The sequence below is a fragment of the Scyliorhinus canicula genome, chromosome 16 (genome assembly GCF_902713615.1).
Source record: "Scyliorhinus canicula chromosome 16, sScyCan1.1, whole genome shotgun sequence".
Classification (NCBI taxonomy): Eukaryota; Metazoa; Chordata; class Chondrichthyes; order Carcharhiniformes; family Scyliorhinidae; genus Scyliorhinus; species Scyliorhinus canicula.
In genome coordinates this window covers 7,670,426-7,695,192 of record NC_052161.1, presented here as the reverse complement: position 1 = coordinate 7,695,192, position 24,767 = coordinate 7,670,426, and the positions used below count along the sequence as shown (strand labels likewise).

At 46.7% G+C, this 24,767-nt stretch overlaps 1 protein-coding gene across 4 annotated transcripts in view; it reads right to left on the bottom strand.

The window, feature by feature from the left end:
* Positions 1 to 24,767, bottom strand: part of zfyve27 (zinc finger, FYVE domain containing 27) — a 167,985-nt gene that overhangs the window by 98,047 nt on the left and 45,171 nt on the right. For all 4 annotated transcript variants that reach the window (XM_038821899.1, XM_038821898.1, XM_038821897.1 and 1 more), the window contains exons 6-7: positions 7,815 to 7,948; positions 964 to 1,035 (exon numbers count right to left, since the gene is read on the bottom strand). In XM_038821899.1, the coding sequence (XP_038677827.1) occupies positions 964 to 1,035; positions 7,815 to 7,948 (206 nt within the window). The remainder of the gene's footprint in view (positions 1 to 963; positions 1,036 to 7,814; positions 7,949 to 24,767) is intronic.

The following is a 24,767-nucleotide window of genomic DNA, read 5'->3' as shown; positions in this document are numbered from 1 at the left end:
GGGCTAAATAGCTGGCTTTGAAAGCAGACCAAGGCAGGCCAGCAGCACGGTTCAATTACCATACCAGCCTTCCCAAACAGGCGCCAGAATGTGGCGACTAGGGGCTTTTCACAGTAACTTCATTGAAGCCTATTTGTGGCAATAAGCGATTTTCCATTCATTTCATTTTCATGTGGTGTAATTTTTGCTACATCCACCTGAACAGCGAGATGGGACTGCAGTTTAACACCTCTGCCAAACTGAGATAGCACTCCAGCATTAGCAGATAGAGTTCCTGCTCCTCTGAAAATAGTGGCCAGGGGATCACTGACTAAGTCCACAGTGCAGCCCTTCCTCAATACTGCACTGGAGTGTCAGTGTGCACTTGAGGTTGAATGTCCACGGGGTTTTAATATTGATCAGCCATAGGTATGGAGGAACAGCTGCAGAAAACCTCGGAAAAAGATATACAAACCATTTGCAACATTTTCCCCGTTTTTTCTGAACGTCTTGTGCTGATCTGTCATTGTCAGAGCCCCAATAGAAAGTCATCCCTCAAGTGATTAGTGCTGAAGTGGAGTTTGAACTCGTAACATCCTGACTGAGTCTCTTTAAGACAGAGATAGATCGTTTTTTGATTAATAAGGGAATCAAGGGTTATGGGGAGGAATAGGCTGTACATTCCATGTAATTCTGGTCTTGGGTGATTAGCCATCGATTGGGTGATTAGCAAGTTCGAATCCTATATGCAATGCAAGCAGTAACCTAAGGAGGACTGCATGATTATGCAATTTTTTTAACTTGCGTGTTGGGGGATTGTTTTTTGTGACTTTGACCTTAGTCAGTATCCTGTTCTTCCCTTATTTGCTTATTTGATCAATTAAACAAAGAAGTCTCTCAAGACGGTGCTATCAAAATTCAGGCCGGAAACGTACAACCGTCAGCGAGAGCAGGCAAATTCTCTGCCAGGAGTGACCAACTCACCTCTATTGCATCTTTAAATTCATCCTCTGCCTCCTGCTCCTCAGGCTCCTCCAGGTTTCCTGGGGTTACTTCCTACAGAGAAAAATCAAAAACATCTATCACTTTTAATGAATCATTGATGTGAAAATAATTAGAAATAGGGGGCAGTGGGAAAATATGGGGCGTGATTCTCCGAAACCTGGAGAAATCGTGAGGCTGGTGTCAAAAACAGGCGGGTTTGACGCCAGCCTCCGCCCCCCCGACCGGGAACCGATTCTGGTCCCCGGTCGGGGCTAGCATGCCGCGGCCGTGAACTCCGGCATCGCGGGCTTAACAAATTTCGTTAAGCCCGCTTGCCAGAGTTTGCGATGGCTGACGCGTCACATGACGTCAGCCGCGCATGCGCGGGCCGGGATGCCCCTCAGCCGCCCCGCGAATGGATACAGCGGGGCGGCGGAAGGACAAAGAGTGCGCGGGGTAAGTACCCGCTGCCCGCGATCGGTGCCCACCGATCACGGGCCCATGGCACCCTTGGCACGGCCGTGGTAATGCCATGCCAATCGGTGCCATGGTTCCCAAGATCCCAACTTTACGGCCGTTTTTACAAACGGTCAGACCAGGTGTGTTTGACGTTCCTAAAAACGGTCGTAAAGGGCTTGGTGTCGGGAGGCGGGCGTGGGAGAATTTGGTGGGCGGAACTCTCCGCTCCCCACGTGGCGTGGGAGAATTGTGGGAGGGCTTCCCGACATTTTTTACGCCCCCAGCGTTTCTCCACCCCCCCCCCACCCTCCGACTCGGAACAATCGGCGCTCGCCATTTTTCACGGCGATTCTCCGAGCCCGATAGGCCGAGCGGCCGACCCTTCACGCCCGTTTCACCACGGCAGCAACCACACCTGGTCGCTGCATTCGTGAAACGGGCGCCAGATGCCCTTTTGGGGCATCTAGGGGCCCGATTGGGACGGGAGCATCGCGACTGTGCTCGGGAGCGGGAGGGGACTGGCCTGCGATCGGTGCCCACCGATGGTCGGGCCAGCGTCCAAAACGGACGCACTCTTTCCCCTCCACCACCCGGCAAGATCAAGCTGCCACGTCTTGCCGGGCGGCCGTGGAGAAAGACGGCACCGCGCATGCGCGGGTTCGTGCCGTCTGCACGCTGATGTCATCTGCACATGCGCGGGTTGGAACCGGCAACCCACGCATGCGCGGATGACATCAGAAAGCGCCGTTTCCGGGGCCCGCTCCTAGCCCCCCGGGTGGGGGTGAATTAGGTGCGGGGAACGGGCCCCGAGGCCGTCGTGAGGCTCGGCCGATTTCACGACAGTCATCCCGATTTTTATCGGGAGCGGAGAATACCGCCCGGTTACTTTCAAGCTGATGGGTTATTTTAACATTCATTCATGGAATGCGGGCACCACTGTCAGCAGCAGCATTTATTGCCCATCCCTAATTGCCGCTGTGCAGGTGGTGGTGAGCCACCGACTTGAGCCACTGCAATCCATGTGGAATAGGCCAGCGTTTTTCAAACTTTTTGACCCACTTTTGCCAACTGGCTGGCCCTTCAGGACCCACCTGATGGCCGGCACTGATGGTCTGAAGGGCCTCTTCCTGTGCGGTAAAACCTGATGACACATGAAAGTATGTGAAAGTATCCATGATGTGGAGATGCCGGCGTCGGACGGGGGTGGGCACAGTAAGAAGTTCCTCATTCACCTAAGGAAGGGGCTGCGCTCCTAAAGCTAGTGATTCAAAACAAACCAGTTGGACTTTAACGTGGTGTTGTAAGACTTCTTTCTATGAAAGTAGAAAGATATTCAAACTGCAGAGGAGAGCCACAAGGTTGAAGTCAATGTTTGAATTGCGGGGGGAAAAAAAAAAACAAGATTTGAATTTTGCTCCCACCATCACAACTACATAAGCACAAAGTTGGCAGCCAAGTATAGACACTGCTGTCATGCCAATTTCTGCACAGCAAACTCCCGCAAACAGCAATGTGCTAAAGACTAGATAATCTGTTTATTATGATGTTGATTGAGGGGTCAATGTTAGTTAGGACATCAGGGATAACTCCCTGCTCTTATTCAAAGTAGTCCCATGGAATCTTTTAAATCGACATGAGAGGCAGAGCCTTCATTTTACATTCTATCTGCATTTCTAACAAGGTAGCACACCTGTGGAACTCCACTGGGGTGTTGGCCAAGATGTGGATGTGAACCCACAGCCATCTGTCTGATGTAGATACAAGCGGATTACCCTCTGAGCCATGATAACATGGAGAAAAGGCTACAGAAATTTAGGCTTAATATCCTTAATCTTAAAGATAATCTTGCTGGAGATGAAATATGCTAATAAATGTTGAGAAAGATCAGAGTGCAATTATTCTGTGGCAGGTTTAATCTGGTAAATCCAATGAGTTTTGCTGGAGGTGAGGATCGATACCCAGACCCAGATAAAAAGTCTGTTTTCTCCAGACCCTATTGTCCCTCAGCACATTTTGAATGGATGCATGAACTCTCCAACCTGTTGTTTGGCTTCCCAAAAGCTCCGTCCAATGAGAGAACTGAGAGAGAATGTAAGACCATAAGACATAGAAGCAGAATTAGGCCACTCGGCCCATCGAGTCTGCTCCGCCATTCAATCATGGCTGATATTTTTCTTATCCCCATTCTCCTGCCTTATCCCCAAACACCTGATCCCCTTATTAATCAAGAACCTATCTATCTCAGTCACAAAGACACTCCGTGATTTGGCCTCCACAGCCTTCTGTGGCAATGAGTTCCACAGATTTACCACCTTCTGGCTGAAGAAATTCCTCCTCATCTCTGTTTTAAAGTATCGTCCCTTTAGTCTGAGATTGTGTCCTCTGCTTCTAGTTTTTCCTTCTAGTGGAACATCCTCTCCACGTCCACTCTATCCAGGCCTCGTAGTAATCTGTAAGTTTCAATAAGATCCCTCGTCATCCTTATAAACTCCGAGTACATACCCAGAGTCCTCAACTGTTCCTCAAACGACAAGCTCTTCATTCCAGGGATCATTCTTGTGAACCTCCTCTGGACCCTTTCCAAGGCCAGCACATCTTTCCTTAGATACGGGACCCAAAACTGCTTCCAATACTCGAAATGGAGTCTGACCAGAGCCTTATACAGCCTCAGAAGTACATCCCTGCTCTTGTATTCTAGCCCTCTTGACATGAATGCTAACACTGTATTTGTATGTGCGTATGTGGAGGGCTTGCAGGGTGGGGGTCTGTTCTAGCGTCTCTACAGAAATGAGGACCGAGTCTCTTGGTGGGTGATCCTGAAGAGCTACTCAATTTAAGGTTAGTTAATTGAAAGACTTCAGTTCAGTGAAGAACCAAATTGATTGGTAATGATCAGGTGTCCCTTTACTTGGCTTCAGTCTTGTCTGTGTGACGGTTCTAAATTACCAGCTAACCGTCTGGCTTGCTGTTGGGATGTCTGTCAGCTGGCCAATTCCCTCTACCACTCACTCCTGGGCCATACATTCTCCTTTATCTCTCCTCACAAAAGCCATTTTCATTGCAATCTTTCCGTTTGCCATCCTGCTGATCTTACCCAGTAGTTGGGATGCTTGGGTTAATTTCAGGGTGCACCGCGACTCTTTTTATACCTGCCCACGACCCACCCACAGGTCATGACCCCCACTTTGTAAAAGCCTGCCGTAAACACAGTGCTGTTGGGGAGGGACGTCCAGGATTTTGATTCAGCTGCAGGGAAGGAACGACGATTTATTTCCAAGTCAGGATGGTGTGACTTCCAAGGGAAGTCCTAAAAAATTTTGGATGACATTTTTGCACAGGCTGCTTCCAGTCTTCACTCGCAACTAATGTTTTACAAACAGCATCTGAGTCAACAGTCTATTCTCATACAGAGAGAAAGCATTGCTGAAGTTTAATTTTGGAGCAGTGCTGCATTGCCAGATATGATTTAAGCCAAGGCTCATTCTACCCCAAAAGACACAATAGGCTGAGGTGGGATAGAAGGGGTGAGTGGGAAGGAGATGGTGAGCAGCAGCAAGCAGGGAGGGGGTGAAGAGAGAGACCCTGAGCAGCGGAGAGGGAACAACTGAGTGAGGGAAAGATAGATCGAGAGATATACCTGGAATACAGAGAGTGAAAACGAGAGCAGACACTAGCTCTGAATTTTAAGCCTGCAAATCCCCAGTTTATGCTTTTACTCTATTCAGAAAGAGCTTGTGAAGGTCTGGCACCTATTTGTGGTTTTGCGCCTCTTGCATTGGGACTCCAGCTGTTTATAACACACAGCATGCCAAAATCTATATCCTTATTTATCGTACAATGTGCCAAGATCTATATCCTCAAGTAACACACCACATGCCTAGACTTCTAACCCTCATTTAACATGCAACATACCGCAACACATTGTGGTACACAATGTACCATGGTACATGCACTCATTTAATATAAAATGGACCACAAACTGGATCTTTATTTAACACGTAATGCCATGAATTAGAACAACTTGGATTAATGTAGTGCCGATTGGTTTTTCATATGTCTCACAGCATTTCACAACCCAAATAAACTATGCTTTTGAAGTGTGGCCATTGTTGTTGTGCAGACAGACATAGTGACCAATCATAAATAGCAAAATCTGACAAACAACAATGTGGTAACAATCCGGTCATCTCTCAGAGGCATTGGTGATGGGCAAGTACTGGCCATGACTCAAGGAGAGGTCCATGCACTTCTTCCACTTTGCCTACCTGAACGAGTCAGCAACGACTTGCTTTAATGTGTCATCCAAAAAAGGGCACCTGAGGCAATGCAGCCCTCCCTCAGTACTGCACCAGAATGCCAACCTGGGCTACTTTCAATTGTCAGCTTCGTCCGGATTACACATGAGCAGATTAGGTCAGTGATGGCAGTAATGATACACTACACTGAAGTCCCAGTCACAACATGCACTGGGCACTAATCAGCTACTTTCAGCACTATTGGCCAACAGATACTGCAAAATGCAACCTCATACCAGCCAACTCTGGAAGTGGGAGGACAGGTGAATGCAGACGGTGTCCAAAACCTTCCAATCCCAGCTGAAAATGGAAGACTCTCAGTCGATCAATTCGGGCTAAATTCAAATTTAGTCAGGAAAGGGACAGATAAGCTAAATGAAACGAAAACCTCCATCCAATGATGTAATTTTTAATTTCAAAATTATGTTAAAAGATACGGGGTTGGATTCTCAGTCAGCGGGATCCTTCGTTTCGGCAGCAGCGGACTCACGCCCGCGGATTTCCCGACAGCGTGAAGGGAGGGCACAATGGGAAACACCACTGGCTGGCTGCCGGGACGGAGAATCCCGCTGCCGGCGGGGGGCGCGCCGCACTGGAAAACGGGTGCGGCGGGACAGAGAATCCCGCCCATGGAGTTTGACAGGATACCTAAATGCCTCAACCTTGAACCCTCACAAGGAAGCTCTATAAAGGGACTGTACATAATTTCCAGCATTTCTCAAGTTAACAGACAGTTGCCTAATAATACTGAAGAGAGAGAGTCATGTTGCTGAAGCCTTTCACCTTACACTCAACAGGACAAACACCAGGACAAACACAAGAATACTAAATTTCAAACGTTAACATCAATTTTGAGATTGCTTGATATTTGGCATTCTTGTGCTTGTCTTAAGGAGTGTAAGGTTAAAGGCTCCAGGAACATGCCTCTCATATCAGTAATATTCATGTCAACAAACATCATTTTCACCCCCCTTTCTCCCCTACTCCCCCCAAAAATTCAAAGCTAATCTTTCGAAGCCCGATTACAAGGCAGCAATTCAATTGAGAAAAGCTAATGAAAGAGAGAAGAAAATGTTATTGATGTTTGAAACTGAAATCTAACTGAAGGGCCCAGATAGTCTCCAGCTCTGAAGAAATGCAAACCATGACAGTGAGCTGTAAGTTCAGAAACTATTTTGTACACACTGCTCTTTTAAGGGAGGCAGTGGTATAATGGGATTGTCACTGGGATAATAATCCAGAGACCGAGGGTAATGCTCTGGGAACCAGAGTGCGAATCTCACCAGGGCTATTGGTGAAATTTGAATTCAATAAAAATCTGGTATTAGAAGCCAAAATGATGGCCATGAAACAATTGTTGATTGTTGTAAAATCCCATCTGGTTCACTAATGCCCTTTAGGGAAGGAAATCTGCCTTCCTTACCTGGTCTGGCCGACACGTGACTTACGACCCACATCCCATGAATGAATTTTTTTTTTTTTTTTTTAATTCACTGGTACCGATTTCTGTACAAAATAACACAACAACAGGTGCCTGACACCTACACTGACTACCTGGTGTACAGGGGGATAAAATAACCTGAAGGAATTAAGATAAAAAGAGCAAAAATGTAGAGGTATGTTTGAAGCATTCACATGCATACAATAGGACGATGTACCTCGGAATACAAAAGCAGCCGCTTCAGTCATGGCTCAGCAGAAAGCCCCTCACATCTCCAACTCAGTAAGTTGTGGGCTCAAGTGCCACGCCAGAGTCTCATGTATATCATCTAGGTTAACTCTCCAGTACTGAGGGAGTGCTGCACCATCTGCTGCTGCCTCTCAAATAACAGATCAAAGCAAAGCCACAAATGTTCTTTCTGATGGCCATAAAATATTTCACAGCAACTACTCGAGGAAGAGCGAGGGAATTCTTGTGGAGCAATATTTATCTCTCAATTAATATCACTAAATCACATTACCTGGTCAGAATCAGATTGCTGTTTGCGGCTTATGAAAGGCACTATATAAACCCAAGTTCTTCGTTGCTTTCTTCTTTCCAGCAGTATCTATTACTGGAAGTATACACCAGTATAAAAAATCCAAGCAGCTTCTTACCTCTGGGGTACTTGCCGTTGGGGTTATGTCCTGGTTCAACCCTCCTTCCGACTCTGGCACCACAACCATCTCTGCTTCAATCTCAGTGTTTGATCCAAGAGTCTGTAGCAAAGCTCCCTTATAATCGGTTATAACTGTGGGAACACAATAAAGATAACCACTAAGCTGATGAAAGATGGAGCCGCTTTGATGGCCCAGTGAGCATATGCATTGGTCTGGATTCAAACTATGCAGGCCAAGGACAGAATGCCAGCTTTAAACCAGAATACGGATCCAGGCAGAGCAGTGACGGGGGGTTTTTGGAATAGGAACAGGACGTGCTAGAAATGCTCAGCAGTTTGGGCAGCATATGTGGGGAGAGAAACAGTTAACGTTTCAAGTCTGTGACCCTTCACCAGAGCTGGAAAAAGGTATAGTAGAGATGAAAGGGGTTTTGAGCAAGGAGTAGCTGGGACAAGGACAAAAGGAAGATCTGTGATAGGATGGAAGACAGCAGAGAGATGAAAAACAGTAGAGAGATGGAGCAAGAAGAGTTCATCTTCCAGGTGTTACATATTGATATATTAACTATACAAATCTCTAAAGAGCTCTGAACTAATTAGCTTGGAGCTTACGGTTATGTGCAAGTGTTCCGGGAGCCACATTTCACAGTTGCACTAAAGATTGATGTGATGTATAACAGAATGAGTTCAAGCCAGTCCTTCAAACAAGGTAGAATGGCAAGTTAAAGACAAACAGTTGCGAGGCTGGACTTCCTGTTTCAGCAGCTGTGCCGCCCAAATTGGCGGCGAAACCGCACCGATTCCGGGACCGGTGAGGGGAGAGCAGCGGTGCCGGGTAAAACTCCTGGCTCCCGCGCCAAAAACAGCCGGAGAATGGCCGCGCATGCGCACGACAACGACCTGCAACAGTCGAACCGTACAACATGGCGGCGGCCATACATGGACCCGACCTGCCAATTACGTCCCCACAGGATACCCCCTGGCCACCCCGTGTCCCCCCCCATCCCCCAACCCTCGCGGAAGCCCCTCACCCCCGGGCCAGCAGCATGGCTTCCGGCCGACTGTGGGGGTGCTGGACACAGTCCACGGCTGCCACGCCGGGTTACTGACGGCTCAGTCAGATCACACATCAACCGCGCGGTCAGGAAATCAGCCCATCGGCGCGGAGCATCAGGGGAGGGCTTTCCGATGACACGCCAATGCCGATCCAGCGGCGAGCGGCACACGATGCGATGATGCCATTTCAGATGGGGCTGAGATTCGAAAACCGGCATCGCCCCCGAGTCGGGCAGTGGAAGTGATTCTCCGTCCGATCGCCAATTACGATACTGGTGCCGGGCAACGGAGAATCCCGCCCTTGAAATGTGAAAATTAACAATATCAGAGATCCAAATGGTAGCAAGAACACATATCACAAGAGCCAAAGAGGGTGGTGATGTGGCAAGGAAAGAAACAAAAGTTGTGCCTCAAGCAGGTGTGTTTCTACCTACAAGCAAAGATAAGAGAAAAACAAAAAAATGTAGAGACAATGAAACAACATGGTGCAGCGATTTTGGTCTGAAGTTGTTGAACTTATTGTTGAGACCTAAAAGATGAGGTGCTGTTCCTCAAGCTTGCATTAAGCCTCAATGGCACAGTGCAGCAGATCAAGGACAGAAATTAAATGAATGAAAATCACTTATTGTCACGAGTAGGCTTCAATGAAGTTACTATGAAAAGCCCCTAGTCGCCACATTCCGGCGCCTGTTCGGGGAGGTTGGTACGAGGCTGAGACAGAGATGTCAATGTGAGAGAAAGGTGGAGGATTAAAATGGAAGGCCACCAGAAGGTCAGGGTGATGCTTGCGGACTGAATTGGAGTTGTTCCACAAAGCGGTCACCCAATTCTCATTTAGTCTCCCCAATGTGAAGGAAACCACATGGTGAGTAGGGACTATAGTCGACTAGATTGAAATAAGTGCGTGAAAATCATTGCTTCACCTGGCAAGTATGTTTGGGGCTTTGGAGGGCGAGGAAGAGAGGAGGTGAAAGGGGAAGTACCTGCGTTTGCATGGGAAGGTGCCAGGGGAAGAGGACGGGGTGTTGTGGGTGACGTGAGGCATGGATCAGCACATCACAGAGGGAATGGTTTCTTTGGAATGCTGATCGGGGGAAAAGAGCGGAAGGTGTGTTTGGTGATTGTATTACACGGGAGATGGTGGAAAATGACCTGATGAATGTGGAGGCAGCTGGGATTGAAGGCGAGGACAGGGGAAACTAAACTATCATGGTTCCGGAAGGGAATGAGAGAATTGCAGGAATGGGGCAGAAATAATTGAGGGCCTTGTCAACTGGGGTGGGGGAAATCCAGAGTGGAGTAAAAAAAGATGGATGGTTCTGGAAGGCTGCATCAGGAGAACAGATGTGCCAAGACGCAGGAGCTCGTAGAATGAAATGGGATCCATGGAGGTTTTGGAATTGGCCTCAATGCCCTTGGACTAGAGGTGGGGACAAAAGCAATTCAAAGTTCCTTCTCTTGATCAACACCCAACAGCCTTGCTTAAGGTATTCACACATGGATGCCATTATAACAACAACCTGCATTTATGCAGTGCCTTCATCATAGAATCATTACAGCACAGGAGGATATACAGCCCATTATATCTGTGCTCGCCCTCTGAAGGGGCAATTCACCTAGTGTCCCTCTTTTCTCTGCGTAGCCATGCAGATTTTCAGATAGTGATCCAATTCCCTATGAAAAGTTGACCCTGCCTCCACCACATTCTCAGGAAGTGCATCCCAGATCCTAACCACTCGCTGCATTAAAAAGATTTTCTTCATGTTGTCAAGTATCTTAAATCCATGCCCTGCACCAATAGGGTTTTTTTCCCCATTTACTCTGTCCATATGCTCCATTATTTTGAATACCTCTCATCAAATCTCCTCTCAACATTCTCTTTACCAAAGAAAATACAGTCTCAGCTTTTCGACTTTACTGAAATTCCTCATCCCTGGAACTATTGTCATGAATTTTCTCTTCTATGCATCCTCTAGAATGCCTTTACATCATTCTGGGCACAATACTCCACTTGAAGTTGAAACAGTTTAACATAAACGTCCTTGCTTTGGTATCTTATGCCTCTATTGATAAACCCCAGGATGCTGCATGGGGTGGCACGGTAGCACAGTGGTTAGCACTGTTCCTTCACAGCGCCAGGGTCCCAGGTTCAATTCCCGGCTTGGGTCACTGTCTGTACAGAGTCTGCACGTTCTCCCAGTGTCTGCGTGGGTTTCCTCCGGTGACGTGGGGCTTGATTCTCCTCCCCGCCGCGCCACATTTCTGTTTCAGCACGCCGGCGGATTCTCCGTTAGGCCAGCCGGTCAACGGGGTTTCCCATTATGGGGCAGCCCCACGCCATCGGGAAACCCCCGGGCTGCCAGCAAAACAGAGCACCCCGCCAGCAGAGAATCCCACCCCCGCTGTTTGGTAATTTGAACATTCTGAATTCTCCCTCCGTGTACCCGAACAGGCGCCGGAATGTGGCGACTAGGGGCTTTTCACAGTAACTTCATTGCAGTGTTAATGTAAGCCTGCTTGTGACAATAAAGATTATGATTGTTAACCTGTCCTGCCATCTTCAATGATTGTTGCACAAAAAAAACACAGGTCTCTCGGCTCCTACATCCACTTTACAATTGGACCCTTTAGTTTATATGGTGTCTCTGTGTTCTTCCCATCAAAATGAATCACTTTGCACCGCTCTGCATTAAATTTCATCCACACTTGCCCATTCCACCGACCCGTCCATGTCCTTTTGAATTGCTACATTATCCCCGTTATGGTTCACAATATTTCCGAGTTATGGATCATCTGCAAAGTTTTGAAATTGTGCCTTGTACATCAAGGTTTGGTCATTAACGTACATCAGGGCAAGCAGGGAACCCAGCAGTGACCCCAGGGGAACTTCTCAAGTCCAAAGAATTGCTGGTCACCAATATTCTTTGTTTCCCATCAATTAGCCAATTTTGGATCTATATTGCTACTGTCACTTTTATTCCACGAGCTCCAACTTTGGTCATAAATGCGTTTTGGAAGTCAACGCAAAACCCATCTACAGCAATACCCTCACCCACCCCCTGGTACTTCATCAAAAAGAAACTCCAGCAAGTTGAACACTATTTACCCAAAACAAATCCCTATTGGCTTTCCTTAATTAAAACACAATTGCCCAAGTAACTGTTAATTTTGCCCCAAATTATGGTTTCCAGAAGTTTCCCCACTGAGGTTTCCACAGTAAAACATTCCATGGTACTCCACAGGAATATAATCAGGAATTTATCTAGAGAAGGCGAGAGCACAGGACACAGGACTAATTGGCACTATTCACCATGATGTAGAGTTCTTTCACTAAAGGGTTGGAATGAATAGTCAATCCAGTTCCCTAATCTACCACCATCTCCTACCAATTCGGTCGCAAATCCACGTTGAGATTTGGCTGGTGTTTGTTGGCACTGGCTCAGTTCCTAGAGCCTGCACTCAATGGAGTGTGCTCAAATGACCAGTCAAGAATGACAAAAACATCAAAATCAATCTGGCACATCACGCGGACCGGACATGCAGGAAGCAGCATTTGACGTTGAAAGTCCCACCCTGAGAAGCAAGCTTGTGAAAACAATGGGAGGAGCCGTCAATATTATCCTCATGTTGAGCTAAATTAGAAAACACCCCAGCTGACTGCTTAGGATTTCTTTTTATGGTTGGAAGTGACTTGCATTGGTACAATGAAAACAAAACAAATGCTGGAAACACTCAGCAGATCAGGCAGCACCTGTGGAGAGGGAGGGAGGGAAAGGGGGAGGTGGCTGACCTGCTGAATATCCCCACCACTTTGCTTTTATTTCAGATCCCCAGCATCAGCGATATTTACATTAATATATCACTAAATACCGCTGAGAGGATGTGACCACATCTTTTGCTATAGCCAGCCCCCCAGGGTGGATCTCATGCTTCAAAAGGGGCTTTTCAGGGGACTAAGTAGATCCAATTTTCAGACGCGAATATATGAAGATAAAAAACAAACCCTCCAGGTGCTCAAGTCCCATTCTACTCACCAAAAATAATAAAAAGCCTGATTGCCTCTCAAAACATTTCTGTTACCTGCAAGTAGAGAGTGAATGGAAAAGCGCAGCCCGCAGAAAGCCACTTGAGAAATGGAAAAAATGCAATGTTTGCATTTGCCAAGCGATGCTGTTGGCACACACAAATCCTTTTGGAATATAAGCACACAGGCAGATGCAAAAGAACAAATATAATTTTTCCATTCAGGTGGAAACATTTATGTAGAGAGAAAGGAGATCGCAGCCTACACCAAAAGCACGGTTAAGACAAAAATAAAACACATATCTCAGTCCGTAATCTGAAGAGCACAGTGATAAACAGCGTGAACAATTGCACATCCTCAGCAAGTCGCGTTCACAGGATTCCACAAAACCGTCTCTAAAGAATGACCGTAATTTAGAGGTTTCTATAGCCAAGGTTATGGGGACAGGATATTAATTGCACGGCCATTCCAGCTCTTTTTTTTTTAAATGGATGTTTAGGACATCCCAACAGAACGATGCAGCATTAAAGACCATTTGACCCATCACCCCTGCCAGCTCTTTGAAAGAGCTATCCAATTAGTCCCACTCCTTTACTCTTCCCTTTTGTTAATTGTATATTAATTGGGTGTTTAATTGTACTCAAGTCGTGGCAATTAACGGGGGATTCACCTGTGCTCCCATTTCAAAAAGCACTCTGAAACTGTGGTTTTTGGGTTTGGACATGCAGGTCTCTCTATAAGTAGATAAATGTACAATGGTTAGGCTCCAGTTCTAACCTGGCCATCTCGAATTAAACACCCATAGTTCGGAAATCCCAGCCGCCGCCCCCTTTCAACTATTTATTCAGATCCCTTACGAAAGTTACTATTGAATCTGCTTCCGCAACCCCTTCAGGCTGTGCATTCCAGATTATAACAACTCGCCGTGTAAAAAAAAATGTTTTCCTCATGTCGCCCCTGATTCTATTGCCAACTTACCTCAAATCCATCTGCTTTCCAGTGGCCTTTTCTGAGCCACCGAGTGACACAGTGCAACCTGCCTAGCCCACCACTTTGGAGGACACCCTGAAGTGGACAATAGAAATCAGTGTCGAATCGAATCCCCAGATTGTGGGTTTATACACATCACACAGCAATTGCCTCGACAAAGGAATGAAGACAAGCGTTGTAGAAGTGGCAAGAGAACCTGGTTCATCCTCAGGATAAAGTAAAAACGAGAAGTCTTAATGTCCTTGGAATACTGGCGCCAACATTTATTACCCATCCCCAATTGAGAGTGAGAGTGAGAGAGCGAGAGCGAGAGCGAGAGCGAGAGCGAGAGCGCGAGAGCGAGAGCGAGAGCGAGAGCGAGAGCGAGAGAGAGTGAGTGAGGGAGGTCAGGAGGGGAGTTATTCGCCGTAGGATTCCTAGCCTTTGACTGGCCTGGTAGCCACAGTATTAATGTGGCTAGTCCAGTTCAGTTTTTCATCAATGGTGACCCCAGGATATTGATTGTGGGGGATTCAGTGATGGTAAGGCTTGATACAACGGAGTGGCTGCAAAGCCATTTCAGAAGGCAGTTAGTTAAGAGTCAACAACATTGTTGATCTGAAGTCACATGTAGACCAGAATGGGTATGAATTGTAAATTTCCTTCCAGAAATAACATTAATGAACTAGCTGGGGTTTGACATCAATCCAGTAGTTTCATGATCATTTTTAATGAAACTAGTATTTGCTTCCAGATTTATTAACTAATTTGCTTTTAATTCTCCCCAGCTGCCATGGTAGAATTTTAACCTCTACTCTGGAGCATTGGTCCAGGCCTCTGGGTTATTAGTCGAGGAACAGTATTCTATCATTCCCCCATGCCGCGGGTTGCTAGGACATCTAATGATCGAGGAAAACACAAAATGCACCTTTTAGAAAATGGATCAATATCTGAGCGACAAGAAAACACAAAGCTACTAGTTTCTAGTAAATTAACAGTACAGGCACAACTGGCCGAATGGTTGCATTCTGTGCTAGTAAACTTCCTGATATGTATAACTGAGCCGTGCACTGCCTTTACTATCTGAGCTATTGGGAATTCAGTGAGCATTATTCAATACAGCACAAGGTATCTGGAAGCAATTTCAAAGCTGCAATCTAATGCGGGGATTCAGATGAGGGTTATATAAATAGTTGGATTCATTCAAGTGGTTTATAACAGCTGAAACTCTTGATTAGATTATGCCAAGTAATCATTTGTGTATATATCCATTATAAGCAAGCCTCTCAATTCGATTAGTCATGCAAACATTTTCAAATATTCATTATAATATATTGTAGTATAAAGAATCTGAAGTTAGGATCATAACACAAGTAGCAAGAGCAGAAGGCCACACAATACAGAACACGTGCTGTGCTATACAATAAGATCAAGGCTGATGTTCTCCAGCAACTTCACTTTCCTACACTATCTCTACACCCTTTAGTATCTACCAACCTATAAATCTATTGTTCCCAACCTTTAACATACAGAGCGACTGAGCATCTAGGGTAGAGAGTTCGAAAGATTCACAACTGTCAGAGAAAATAAAATTCACCTCATCTCGGTCCCAGATGTGTGTTACCCTCTGATACGATAACGCACTGGTTCTAGATTGCCCAGGCAGGGAAACAGCTTCTCAGCATCTACACTACCAAGCCGGGTGGAGAATTTCATATGCATCCTTGAGATCACCCCTCATTCCTCAAACTAGAGTATCGACACATTCTACTCATTAGCTCCTCGCAGGCAACCAGCTCATCCCAGGAATCAGATTCAAAGTCAACATTGATCAATACATTTTTGACTAGATTACAATTTTATAGTAATTCAACAGTATTTCTGACTTTGTACTGATTCACGCTGCTCAGGTCAGACTGAAGTCTCATTACTGTCAAGTATCTATTACTCTGTGCGAAGTAGGAGAAATAAAAGGCTGCTACAAAATGTTCTGGTGAAACCTTCACGCCCCAAACATTAACCTGCCTGTTTTTCATGAAAGTTTACTATGAGACACCTTTATTATGCCAAATACCACAAATTGCATGCTACAAACTGGATACATCCACAATATCCGAGGAACCAGTGTGATCTCAGGCTCAAACACTAACCCAGGATACTGCACATGGTTTACAGGACAAAGCTATCACTTTCCCTTACAACTGTATTGACTCTAGAAAGGGACAACAATAAAACATTAAAAATATGCTGAGGATATAAACGACCCGATTGATTAACAGCAAAAACAAATAACCGATTTACTGCATTGTACAGAACCCAACTATCCATTTTTTATAAATTGCTTTCCCTACAAAGGCAAAGTACAACTGGACACAAAGCAAGCTTTTTGTATAGTATTCAAAGGCCCTCCTGCCAATTCCTGACTTCAGGAGGCTTGCTCATTATCGTGACTGGAAGAGATCAAACATCCCTATTGACTCCCAGAAGATCAATAAAGGAGACGCATCATTCAGGGACGTCAAGAGACGTCGCCATGAACATACAGAGATGAAGTCCAATCTAGATGAAGTCCAATATAGCTACCCATCCCTTCAAGCACTACCTGTCCCGCGTGTGGCACATTGGGCTTGTCAGCCACCTCAGGACCTTTAAACACTGCGAAATGGAAGCAAGGTATCCTCTATCCCAAGGGACAGCTTAGGAGAAGAACTCAATATATACTTTCTCACTCTAAGATCCACACAGAACAAAGGAAATCTTTCACTTATTGTACCCCGTCAATGCACGGTTCTTTTTGGGCCGTCTCACTCTCCACTTCAGATTGTTGTCCACGGAAGACGGCAGGCCGCTGGTACTTCACTAGGGGCCATCCCTAATTTGTCAGCCTAGTTGGTGTACGTGGATAGCTGCTCACCCACAGATGAGTCTCACCCTGCCTGCTCTTTGGTGCCCACGTGTGCTCACTTTTACAGCAGGAGTCAATGAATAGCAGGGAACAATCTGTAGCTTGTTATTCTGTGGTTAGACTAAATTTGCTTTGAGCTGTTGCAATCCAGAGTGAACGAACATCAGGCAACAGGATATTTTTCATTGTATTAATATATTTCTAACACAGCATGCTCCACACAGACTCCCCCAAGGGCAAACCAAACTGCACCAAACAAATTCCAGATGAGCAGTCCTTTCTAGGTTTTTGAAGGAACAGGGAAAGTAGGAACTCGCAACCAGACACACAAATCCCTGGATCAAATGACAATCCATCAAATTCACCAGGTCATCGGTAGTCAAATTTCTCCCATCATCAGTCAATGGACCTCCTAAAGAGAGTATTCTGCAATGGTCAGGGAGGGAAAGGTCATGGGGGCGGGAGGGCAGAGGTTGCTGGGAAAAGGGGGAAAGATTCTACAGCAAGTTCTGATCTTTTCACACTTTCTTCAACCCAGAACACAGATGGGCAGAATGCTCTGCAAACAATACAAGTTAGCATTCTCATTCAGAGGATAGCTGGTATTGGGAAAGAGTAGCTCCCTCAAAACAAAGGAGCAAAATGAGGGGCTGAGGCTAGCCAGGCAAAGTTACGCCGGAAGAGGGATCGCTTGATGTCCACACGTTCTCAGTTTAGTTAGCACAAAAAAAACCCCAAATAATATTTTGTTCATTCAAAAAGAACAAGCACGATTTATTTACTTGCTCCTACAAGTTTCTTTTATTATTAAGTTGCACAGGAATTTCGAACGGAGGAAGAGTGAAAAATAATGAATAGTTTGTAGTTCATTCTGCACTTGCTGACTGATATACCGAGAGCTCGTCACAATTAAGCATGGTTATTAACAAACAAGATAAGGGCCTTTCAATTGTTGCTATGAAACAGCTGAATTGTAGACCCCTACAGCACACAGGGAAGCCAAGCCATTCAATCCATTTTGCCCGTGTTGGCTCTTTGAAGAGGATTGTGGTCAAAGAAGCCAAATCATTTTTCAAGCCCCATTCCAATGCAGGTGAAAATACTTCTGGACTCGTTTGTACATTAACAGAGTAACAAGCATGACATTTTCAAGCCTCAGCTTCAAAAAAAAAGTCACTTTGTTGATGCAAGTTGTTTTAAAAGCCAGTTAACAAAGGTTTTTAATACTCCATCATCCATTTGGGAGTTATGTTATCCAAGTAGCAGAGACTGATGTGTGGGGCCTGATATCTTGAAGATAAAGATGTTGATCTCCTGAAGATAATGGGTGCTTAGTTCCTGGAATTTTGAAGGTCTTGGCTTCTATCTTTGGAACACGCGTTACAGTTCCGTTGAAAAAGTCATGCAAGGCAGGTAACAGTTTTAATCTTTCAATAGGGATAAAATTGTCTGATCAGACGATAGGTTTTACTGTACTTGCACAATACTCTTAAATTAATTATGAGAGTACAAGAGCAAAGAGGTTATGGTGCAGTTATACAAGACATTAGTTAGACCTCAACTGGAATATCGAGTAGAGATCTGGGCCTCACACTATCAGAAGGATGTGAACGCATTGGACAGAGCACAGAAGTGGTTTACAAGGATAGTTCCCGGGATGAGAAATTTCCATTAAGAGGTTAGATTGGAGGGGTTGGGACTGTTCTCCTTGGAGAAAAGGCCAAGAGGAGATTTGACAGAGGTGTTCAAAATCATGAGGGGGCTGGACAGAGTAGATGGGGAGATTCCCCTTGTAAAAGGATCGAGAACGAGGGGGCGCAGATTTAAAGAAGAAAATGTTCTGTGAGAAAAATCTTCTTCACGCATTGAGTGTTTCAGGTATGGAATACACTGCCGGGAGATATGGCGGAGGCAGGTTCAATCAAGGCATTCAAGAGGCCTTCTAGATTATTATTTGAATAGAAACAATGTGCAGATGTACGGGGAAAGGCAGGAGAATGGCACAAAGTCATGATGTTCATCTGGAGAGCTGGTGCAGATGCGATGAGCCAAATGGCCTCCTGCACCGTAACAATTCTGTGATTGCCTCAAACTGATTCACTTGCTGCTACAATTAGCACTTTGCACGAGTGTTAATGGAAACATCAATTGCGCTGATGGGCATTTTTGCAGTTCAGTGGACAATTATGAAAATTTTCACACACCCACTGTTAGGTTTCACTCGCATCGCAATGAACACCCAGCTTGAAACTTCACGAATAAGTGATTTTTCATTTGCCTTAAATCTGCAACAGCGAAAAATGATACCCATTTTAATAGCTTTTTCCTTCATGCCACACAATCATGAGCTTAAAAACAATTCCACACACTTGAAACGTCAAATGGACAATCAGCGAGGAAACCAACACATAAATTTAACAAATTAGGAATCTTGCACAATGGGGTCCGATTACAGAAGCAAACAATTAATCTTTGCGCAGTTAGTGTGACATACAGATAGGTATATAATAGATTGGATTTCACTTGCATTTCAGGAAAGGGTAGATATTGCCCCCAAATGGTTTTAAAGTGCTATGACGGTAAAGAATAGCAAGCAGCCAGCTTTACATGAACCCCATGCTCTCTACCCACATTCTCTGCTTTGTTTTAAGCCTTCTTTTTAAAAAAAAAACCTTCCCCATATCCTCACCTTGCATACAGCTGTCCTCTGGGTACCTTTTCTTCACGTGAGCAGAGACAATGATTACATACCATCAACAGTTACTGCATCGTGACACGGAGCAAGAAGTCTGACTATTATGTTCACCCTCCCATTCCCTAATCATGGCCGATTGAAGCAAGACGACAGCCTCTCAAACTGACACTCAGCAGCTTGACAAAGGCCAGGACTAAATTGCAAACTGTCCCAGTGGGTGTGCTTCAGTGTCCTTCTGCCAGGATCACTCAGCTCCTGACCTCATTACAACCTTGTTTCAAACATGGACAAAGAGCTGAACGCCAGAGGTGAGGTGAGAGTGACTGCCTTTGACATCAAGGCAGCATTTGTCCGAGTGTGGCATCAAGGAGCCCTAACTAAACTGGAGTCAATGGGAATCAGGGGGAAAATCTCTGCTGGTTGGAGTCATACTTGGCACAAAGGAAGATGGTTATAGTGGTTGGAGATCAATCATCTCAGCTCCAGGAAATCACCTCAGGATAGTGTCCGAGGCCCAACCATCTTCAGCTGCTTCATCATCGACCTCCCTTCCATCATAAAGGACAGAAGTGGGGATCATAGAATTGACAGTGCAGAAGGAGACCATTCGGCCCATCGTCTACACCGGCCCTTGAAAGAGCATCCTACCTAAGCCCACACCTCCACCCTATCCCCGTAACCCGGTAACCCCACCTAACTTTTGGACACTTAGGGGTAATTTACCACGGCCAATCCACTTAAACTGCCCATCTTTGGACTGTGGGAGGAAACCGGAACATCCGGAGGAAACCTATGGAGACATGGGGAGAAATGACACACTACACAGTCACCCGAGGCTGCATTTAAACCCGGGTCCCTGGAGCTGTGAGGCAACAGCGGTAACCACTGTGCCACCATGCCGCCCATATTTGCGGATAACTGCACAATGTTCAGCACTATTCGCAATTCCTCAGATAATGAAGCAGTCCATGTCCAAATGCAGCAAGCCCTGGACAATATCCAAGGCTTGGGCTGACAAGTGGCAAGTTACATTCTCGCCACACAAGTGCCAGGCAATGACAATCTCCTACAAGAGAGAATCTAATCACTTGTCATTCAATGGCATTACCATCGCTGAATCCCCCACAATCAGCATCCTGGGTGTAACCATTGATCAGAAACTGAACTGGACCACCCATATCAATTCTGTGGCTTTGACAAAGCGTCATCGGACTTGAAACGTTAGCTCTTTTCTCTCCCTACAGATGCTACTAGGCCTGAGATTTTCCAGCATTTTCTCTTTCGTACCAGGGCAGGTCAAAGGCCATGAATCCCAAGGCGGGTAACTCACCTCCTGACCCCCCAAAACCTGTCCACCACCTCCAAGGCACAAGCCAGGAGTGTGATGGAATTGGAATACTCTCCACTTGCCTGGATAAGTGCAGCTCCAAAAACACTCAAGAAGCTCAACACCATCCAGGACAAAGCAGCCCACTTGATTGCTCCCCCTTCCAAACCTTCAACCCCTCCACCACCAACAAAGTGGCAGCCGTGTACCATCCGTGAGCACTGCAGTAACTCATCAAGGTTCCTTAGACAACATCTTCCAAACCCACGACCATTACCATTAAGAAGGACAAGAGCAGCAGATACCTGGGAACCCCACCACCTGGAGTTTCACCTCCAAGTGACTCACCACCCTGACTTGGAAACATATCGCCATTCCTTCACTGTCGCAATGTCCTGGAACTCTGTCCCCAATAGGACAGTGGGTGTTCCTTCCCTGTCGCTGGGGCAACATCCTGGAACTCCCTACCTAACTGCACAGTGGGTGCACCCACACCTCAAGAACTGCAGCGGTTCTAAAAGGCAACTCACCACCACCTTCTGAAGGGCAACTAGGGATGGGCAGTAAATGCTGGCCGAACCAGCGACACCCACATCCCGTAAATGAATTTTTTTAAAAAACAGGGGAATCTGCTTTTGGCTTCTCCCATTTTACTTGGGTCACCACAGGGCTGGATTATTCCTTCTACTGTCAAGTCTCCCATTCCTTTTCTAATTCCATTGCATTTATTGCCACTGCTTCTTTCCATCAGGTCTCAGGCCTTCCTCTTTCCCTTCTTCCTGGCAGTCCCATCTCTATCACTCGCCTCACCCCTGTTTCCTCTCCCTTCGCAACAGGTGACCATGCCATTTCGATCTCTACTTGGCTCCTTGCTTTGATGTTTCCATGGTCTTCACTGACTCCTCAGATGTACTGGTTCTCGAATTTTGTCCTTTCCCATTACTCCATACAGGGCAGCACGCTGGCACAGTGGGTAGCACTGTTGCCTCACAGCGCCAGGGTCCCAGGTTCAATTCCCAGCTTGGATCACTGTCTGTGCGGAGTCTGAACGTTCTCCCTGTGTCTGCGTGGGTTTCCTCCGGGTGCTCCGGTTTCCTCCCACAAGTCCCGAAAGACGTGCTTGTTAGGTGAATTAGACATTCTGAATTCTCCCTCCGTATACCCGAACAGGTGCCAGAATGTGCGACTTGTGGGGCTTTGTTACTCTCTTCTTGACGTAACCCATGTTTCTGCACTACACAACAAGGCCGGTCTCACAACTATCTTGCAGATTCTTCCTTTCGGTTACAGCAGTACAGTGTGTAGGTTATATTTAAAGAGAAAAGATGAAGTGTGAATATACTCTATTAATTTCTAGAGAAAACCTTTAAACAAGATTGATACAAATAACAGGAGGCCATTCAGCCCTTTCAACTCATCTATCTAGTGGGACTGCAGATCACACAGCAGCCAGTTTCTCAATGCACAGTCGCACACATGCACAAATCCAAACTAGGTCTCCATAGCATCTTCCAGACTCCTGGGCGGCTGCGCATGTGTGCTGAGATGTGCGAGTATGCAGAGAATGCTCGCGCAGCAACTCGGAAAGAGGGAGGCAGCCAGGGAGATTGGGAAAGTAAGGGTCAGGGATGGGAACCTGGTCGGAGATTCAGCAGGGGTTAATGAGTCGTTTAAAATAGTTTTATAACAGGCTGTATGAGTTGGAACCCCCAGCTGGGCCGGAGGGGATGAGGCAATTCTTAGGAGGGCTGTGGTTCCCGAAGGGTTTGTAGAAGGGCTGGGAGCTCCGATCGGGTTGGAAGAGATAGCAGAAGGGCTGGAGGTCATGCAGTTGGGTAAAGCCCCGGGACCAGACGGGTACCCAGTGGAGTTTTATAAAACGTTCTCTGGGATACTGGGGTTGCTGCTGATGAGGACATTTAATGAAGCAAGGGAGAGAGGGGGGCATCCCCCGACGATGTCACAGGTCACTATCTCATTGATCCTGAAGCGGGCTAAGGATTCGGAGCTATGCGGGTCCTACAGACTGATCTCCTTATTAAATCATGACGCCAAGCTGTTGTCCAAAACATTGTCCTAGAGCAGGGGTGGGCAAACTTTTCCGTGCAAGGGCTACATTCAAAAATTCACAATTCACAAAGGGCCGCATAGTATATTAAGTCAAATAATTACTTCACCCGGTTATGATTCTGGGCGCCTCATATAGAACATAGAACAGTACAGCACAGAACAGGCCCTTCGGCCCTCGACGTTGTGCCGAGCAATGATCACCCTACTCAAGTCAATGTATCCACCCTATACCAGTAAGTAACCCAACAGCCCGCCTCCATTAACCTTAAAAAAAATTAAAAAAAAAAAAAAAAAAAAATTTTTTTTAAATTTTTTTTTTTAATGACTTGGCGGGCCGCAGAAATACCTTTGGCGGGCCGCATGCGGCCCGCGGGCCGTAGTTTGCCCACCCCTGTCCTAGAGGATCGAAGGCTGCGTTCCAGACGTGACTGGGGAGGACCAGACAGGATTCGTTAAGGGCAGGCAGTTGGCGGCCAACGTTAGGAGGCTGCTGAATGTGATCATGATGCCCCCAGAGGGTAGGAACGTAGAGGTAGTGGTCGCAATGGACGCAGAGAAGGCATTTGATCAACTGGAATGGACCCATCTGTGGGAGGTGCTGGGGCGGTTTGGGTTTGGACGGGGCTTTATCGACTGGGTCAGGCTGCTGTATCAGGCGCCCGTCGCGAGTGTACGGATGAACAGGTTGACATTGGGCTATTTTAGGCTGCACCGGGGAAAGAAGCAGGGGTGCCCCCTCTCCCCGCTGCTGTTTGCACTGGCCATAGAGCCGCTGGCAATTGCGCTGAGAGCCTCAAGGGGATGGAAGGGGCTGGTTCGGGGAGGGGTCTCGCTATATGCAGATGACCTGCTCCTATATGTTTCGGACCCACTAGAAAGGATGGAAGAAATTATGAGGATTCTGGGGGAATTTGGCCGGTTTTCAGGTTATAAATTGAACATGGGGAAAAGTGAGATGTTTGCGATCCAGGCAAGGGGGCAGGAGAGGCGACTGGGGGAGCTGCCGTTTAGAGTGGTAGGGGGAAGCTTTCGGTACCTGGGCATCCAGGTGGCATGGGCATGGGAACTGCTACATAAGTTAAATTTGACCCGACTAGTAGACCAAATGAAGGAAGATTTCCGAAGGTGAGACACGCTCCCGCTATCACTGGCTGGGAGGGTATAGACAGTGAAAACGACGGTCCTCCCAAGAATCCTGTTTGTGTTTCAGTGTCTCCCCATCTTTATTCCACGGACCTTCTTTAAACGGGTCAACAAGGTGATCTCTGGCTTTGTATGGGTGGGTAAGACCCCGTGAGTAAAAAAGGGGATGCTGGAGCGCAGCCGGGGAGAGCGCGGGCTGGCGCTGCCGGACTTTAGTAATTATTACTGGGCGGCGAATATAGCCATGATCAGGAAGTGGCTGCTGGTGGTGGGGGCAGTCGGGTCGATGTGGGAGTGGGTAGAGGCGGCATCACATAAGGGCACGTGTTTGGGGCATTGGTAACGGTGCCTCTGCCGTTCCTGCCAGCACGATACTCCACCAGCCCCGTGGTGGTAGTGACCCCGAGAGTCTGGGGGCAATGGAGGAAACATGTGGGAGCAGAAGGAGCATCGGTCTGGTCTCCAATCTGCAATAATCACTGGCTTGCCCTGGGGAGGCTAGATGGAGGGCTCCGGAGATGGCAGAGAGCAGTGATCGAGAGGATGGGAGATCTGTTTATAGAGGGGAGCTTCTCCAGCCTGATGGAGTTGGAGAAGAAATTCGAACAGATGGGTGGAAACGAGTTTAGGTACCTGCAGGAGCAAGATTTCCTACGCAGGCAGGTCTCAACCTTCCCGCTCCTACCACCAAGGGGGATCCAGGACATGGTAGTTTCTAGAGTGTGGGTGGGAGAAGGGAGGTTTCAGACATTTACAAGGAAC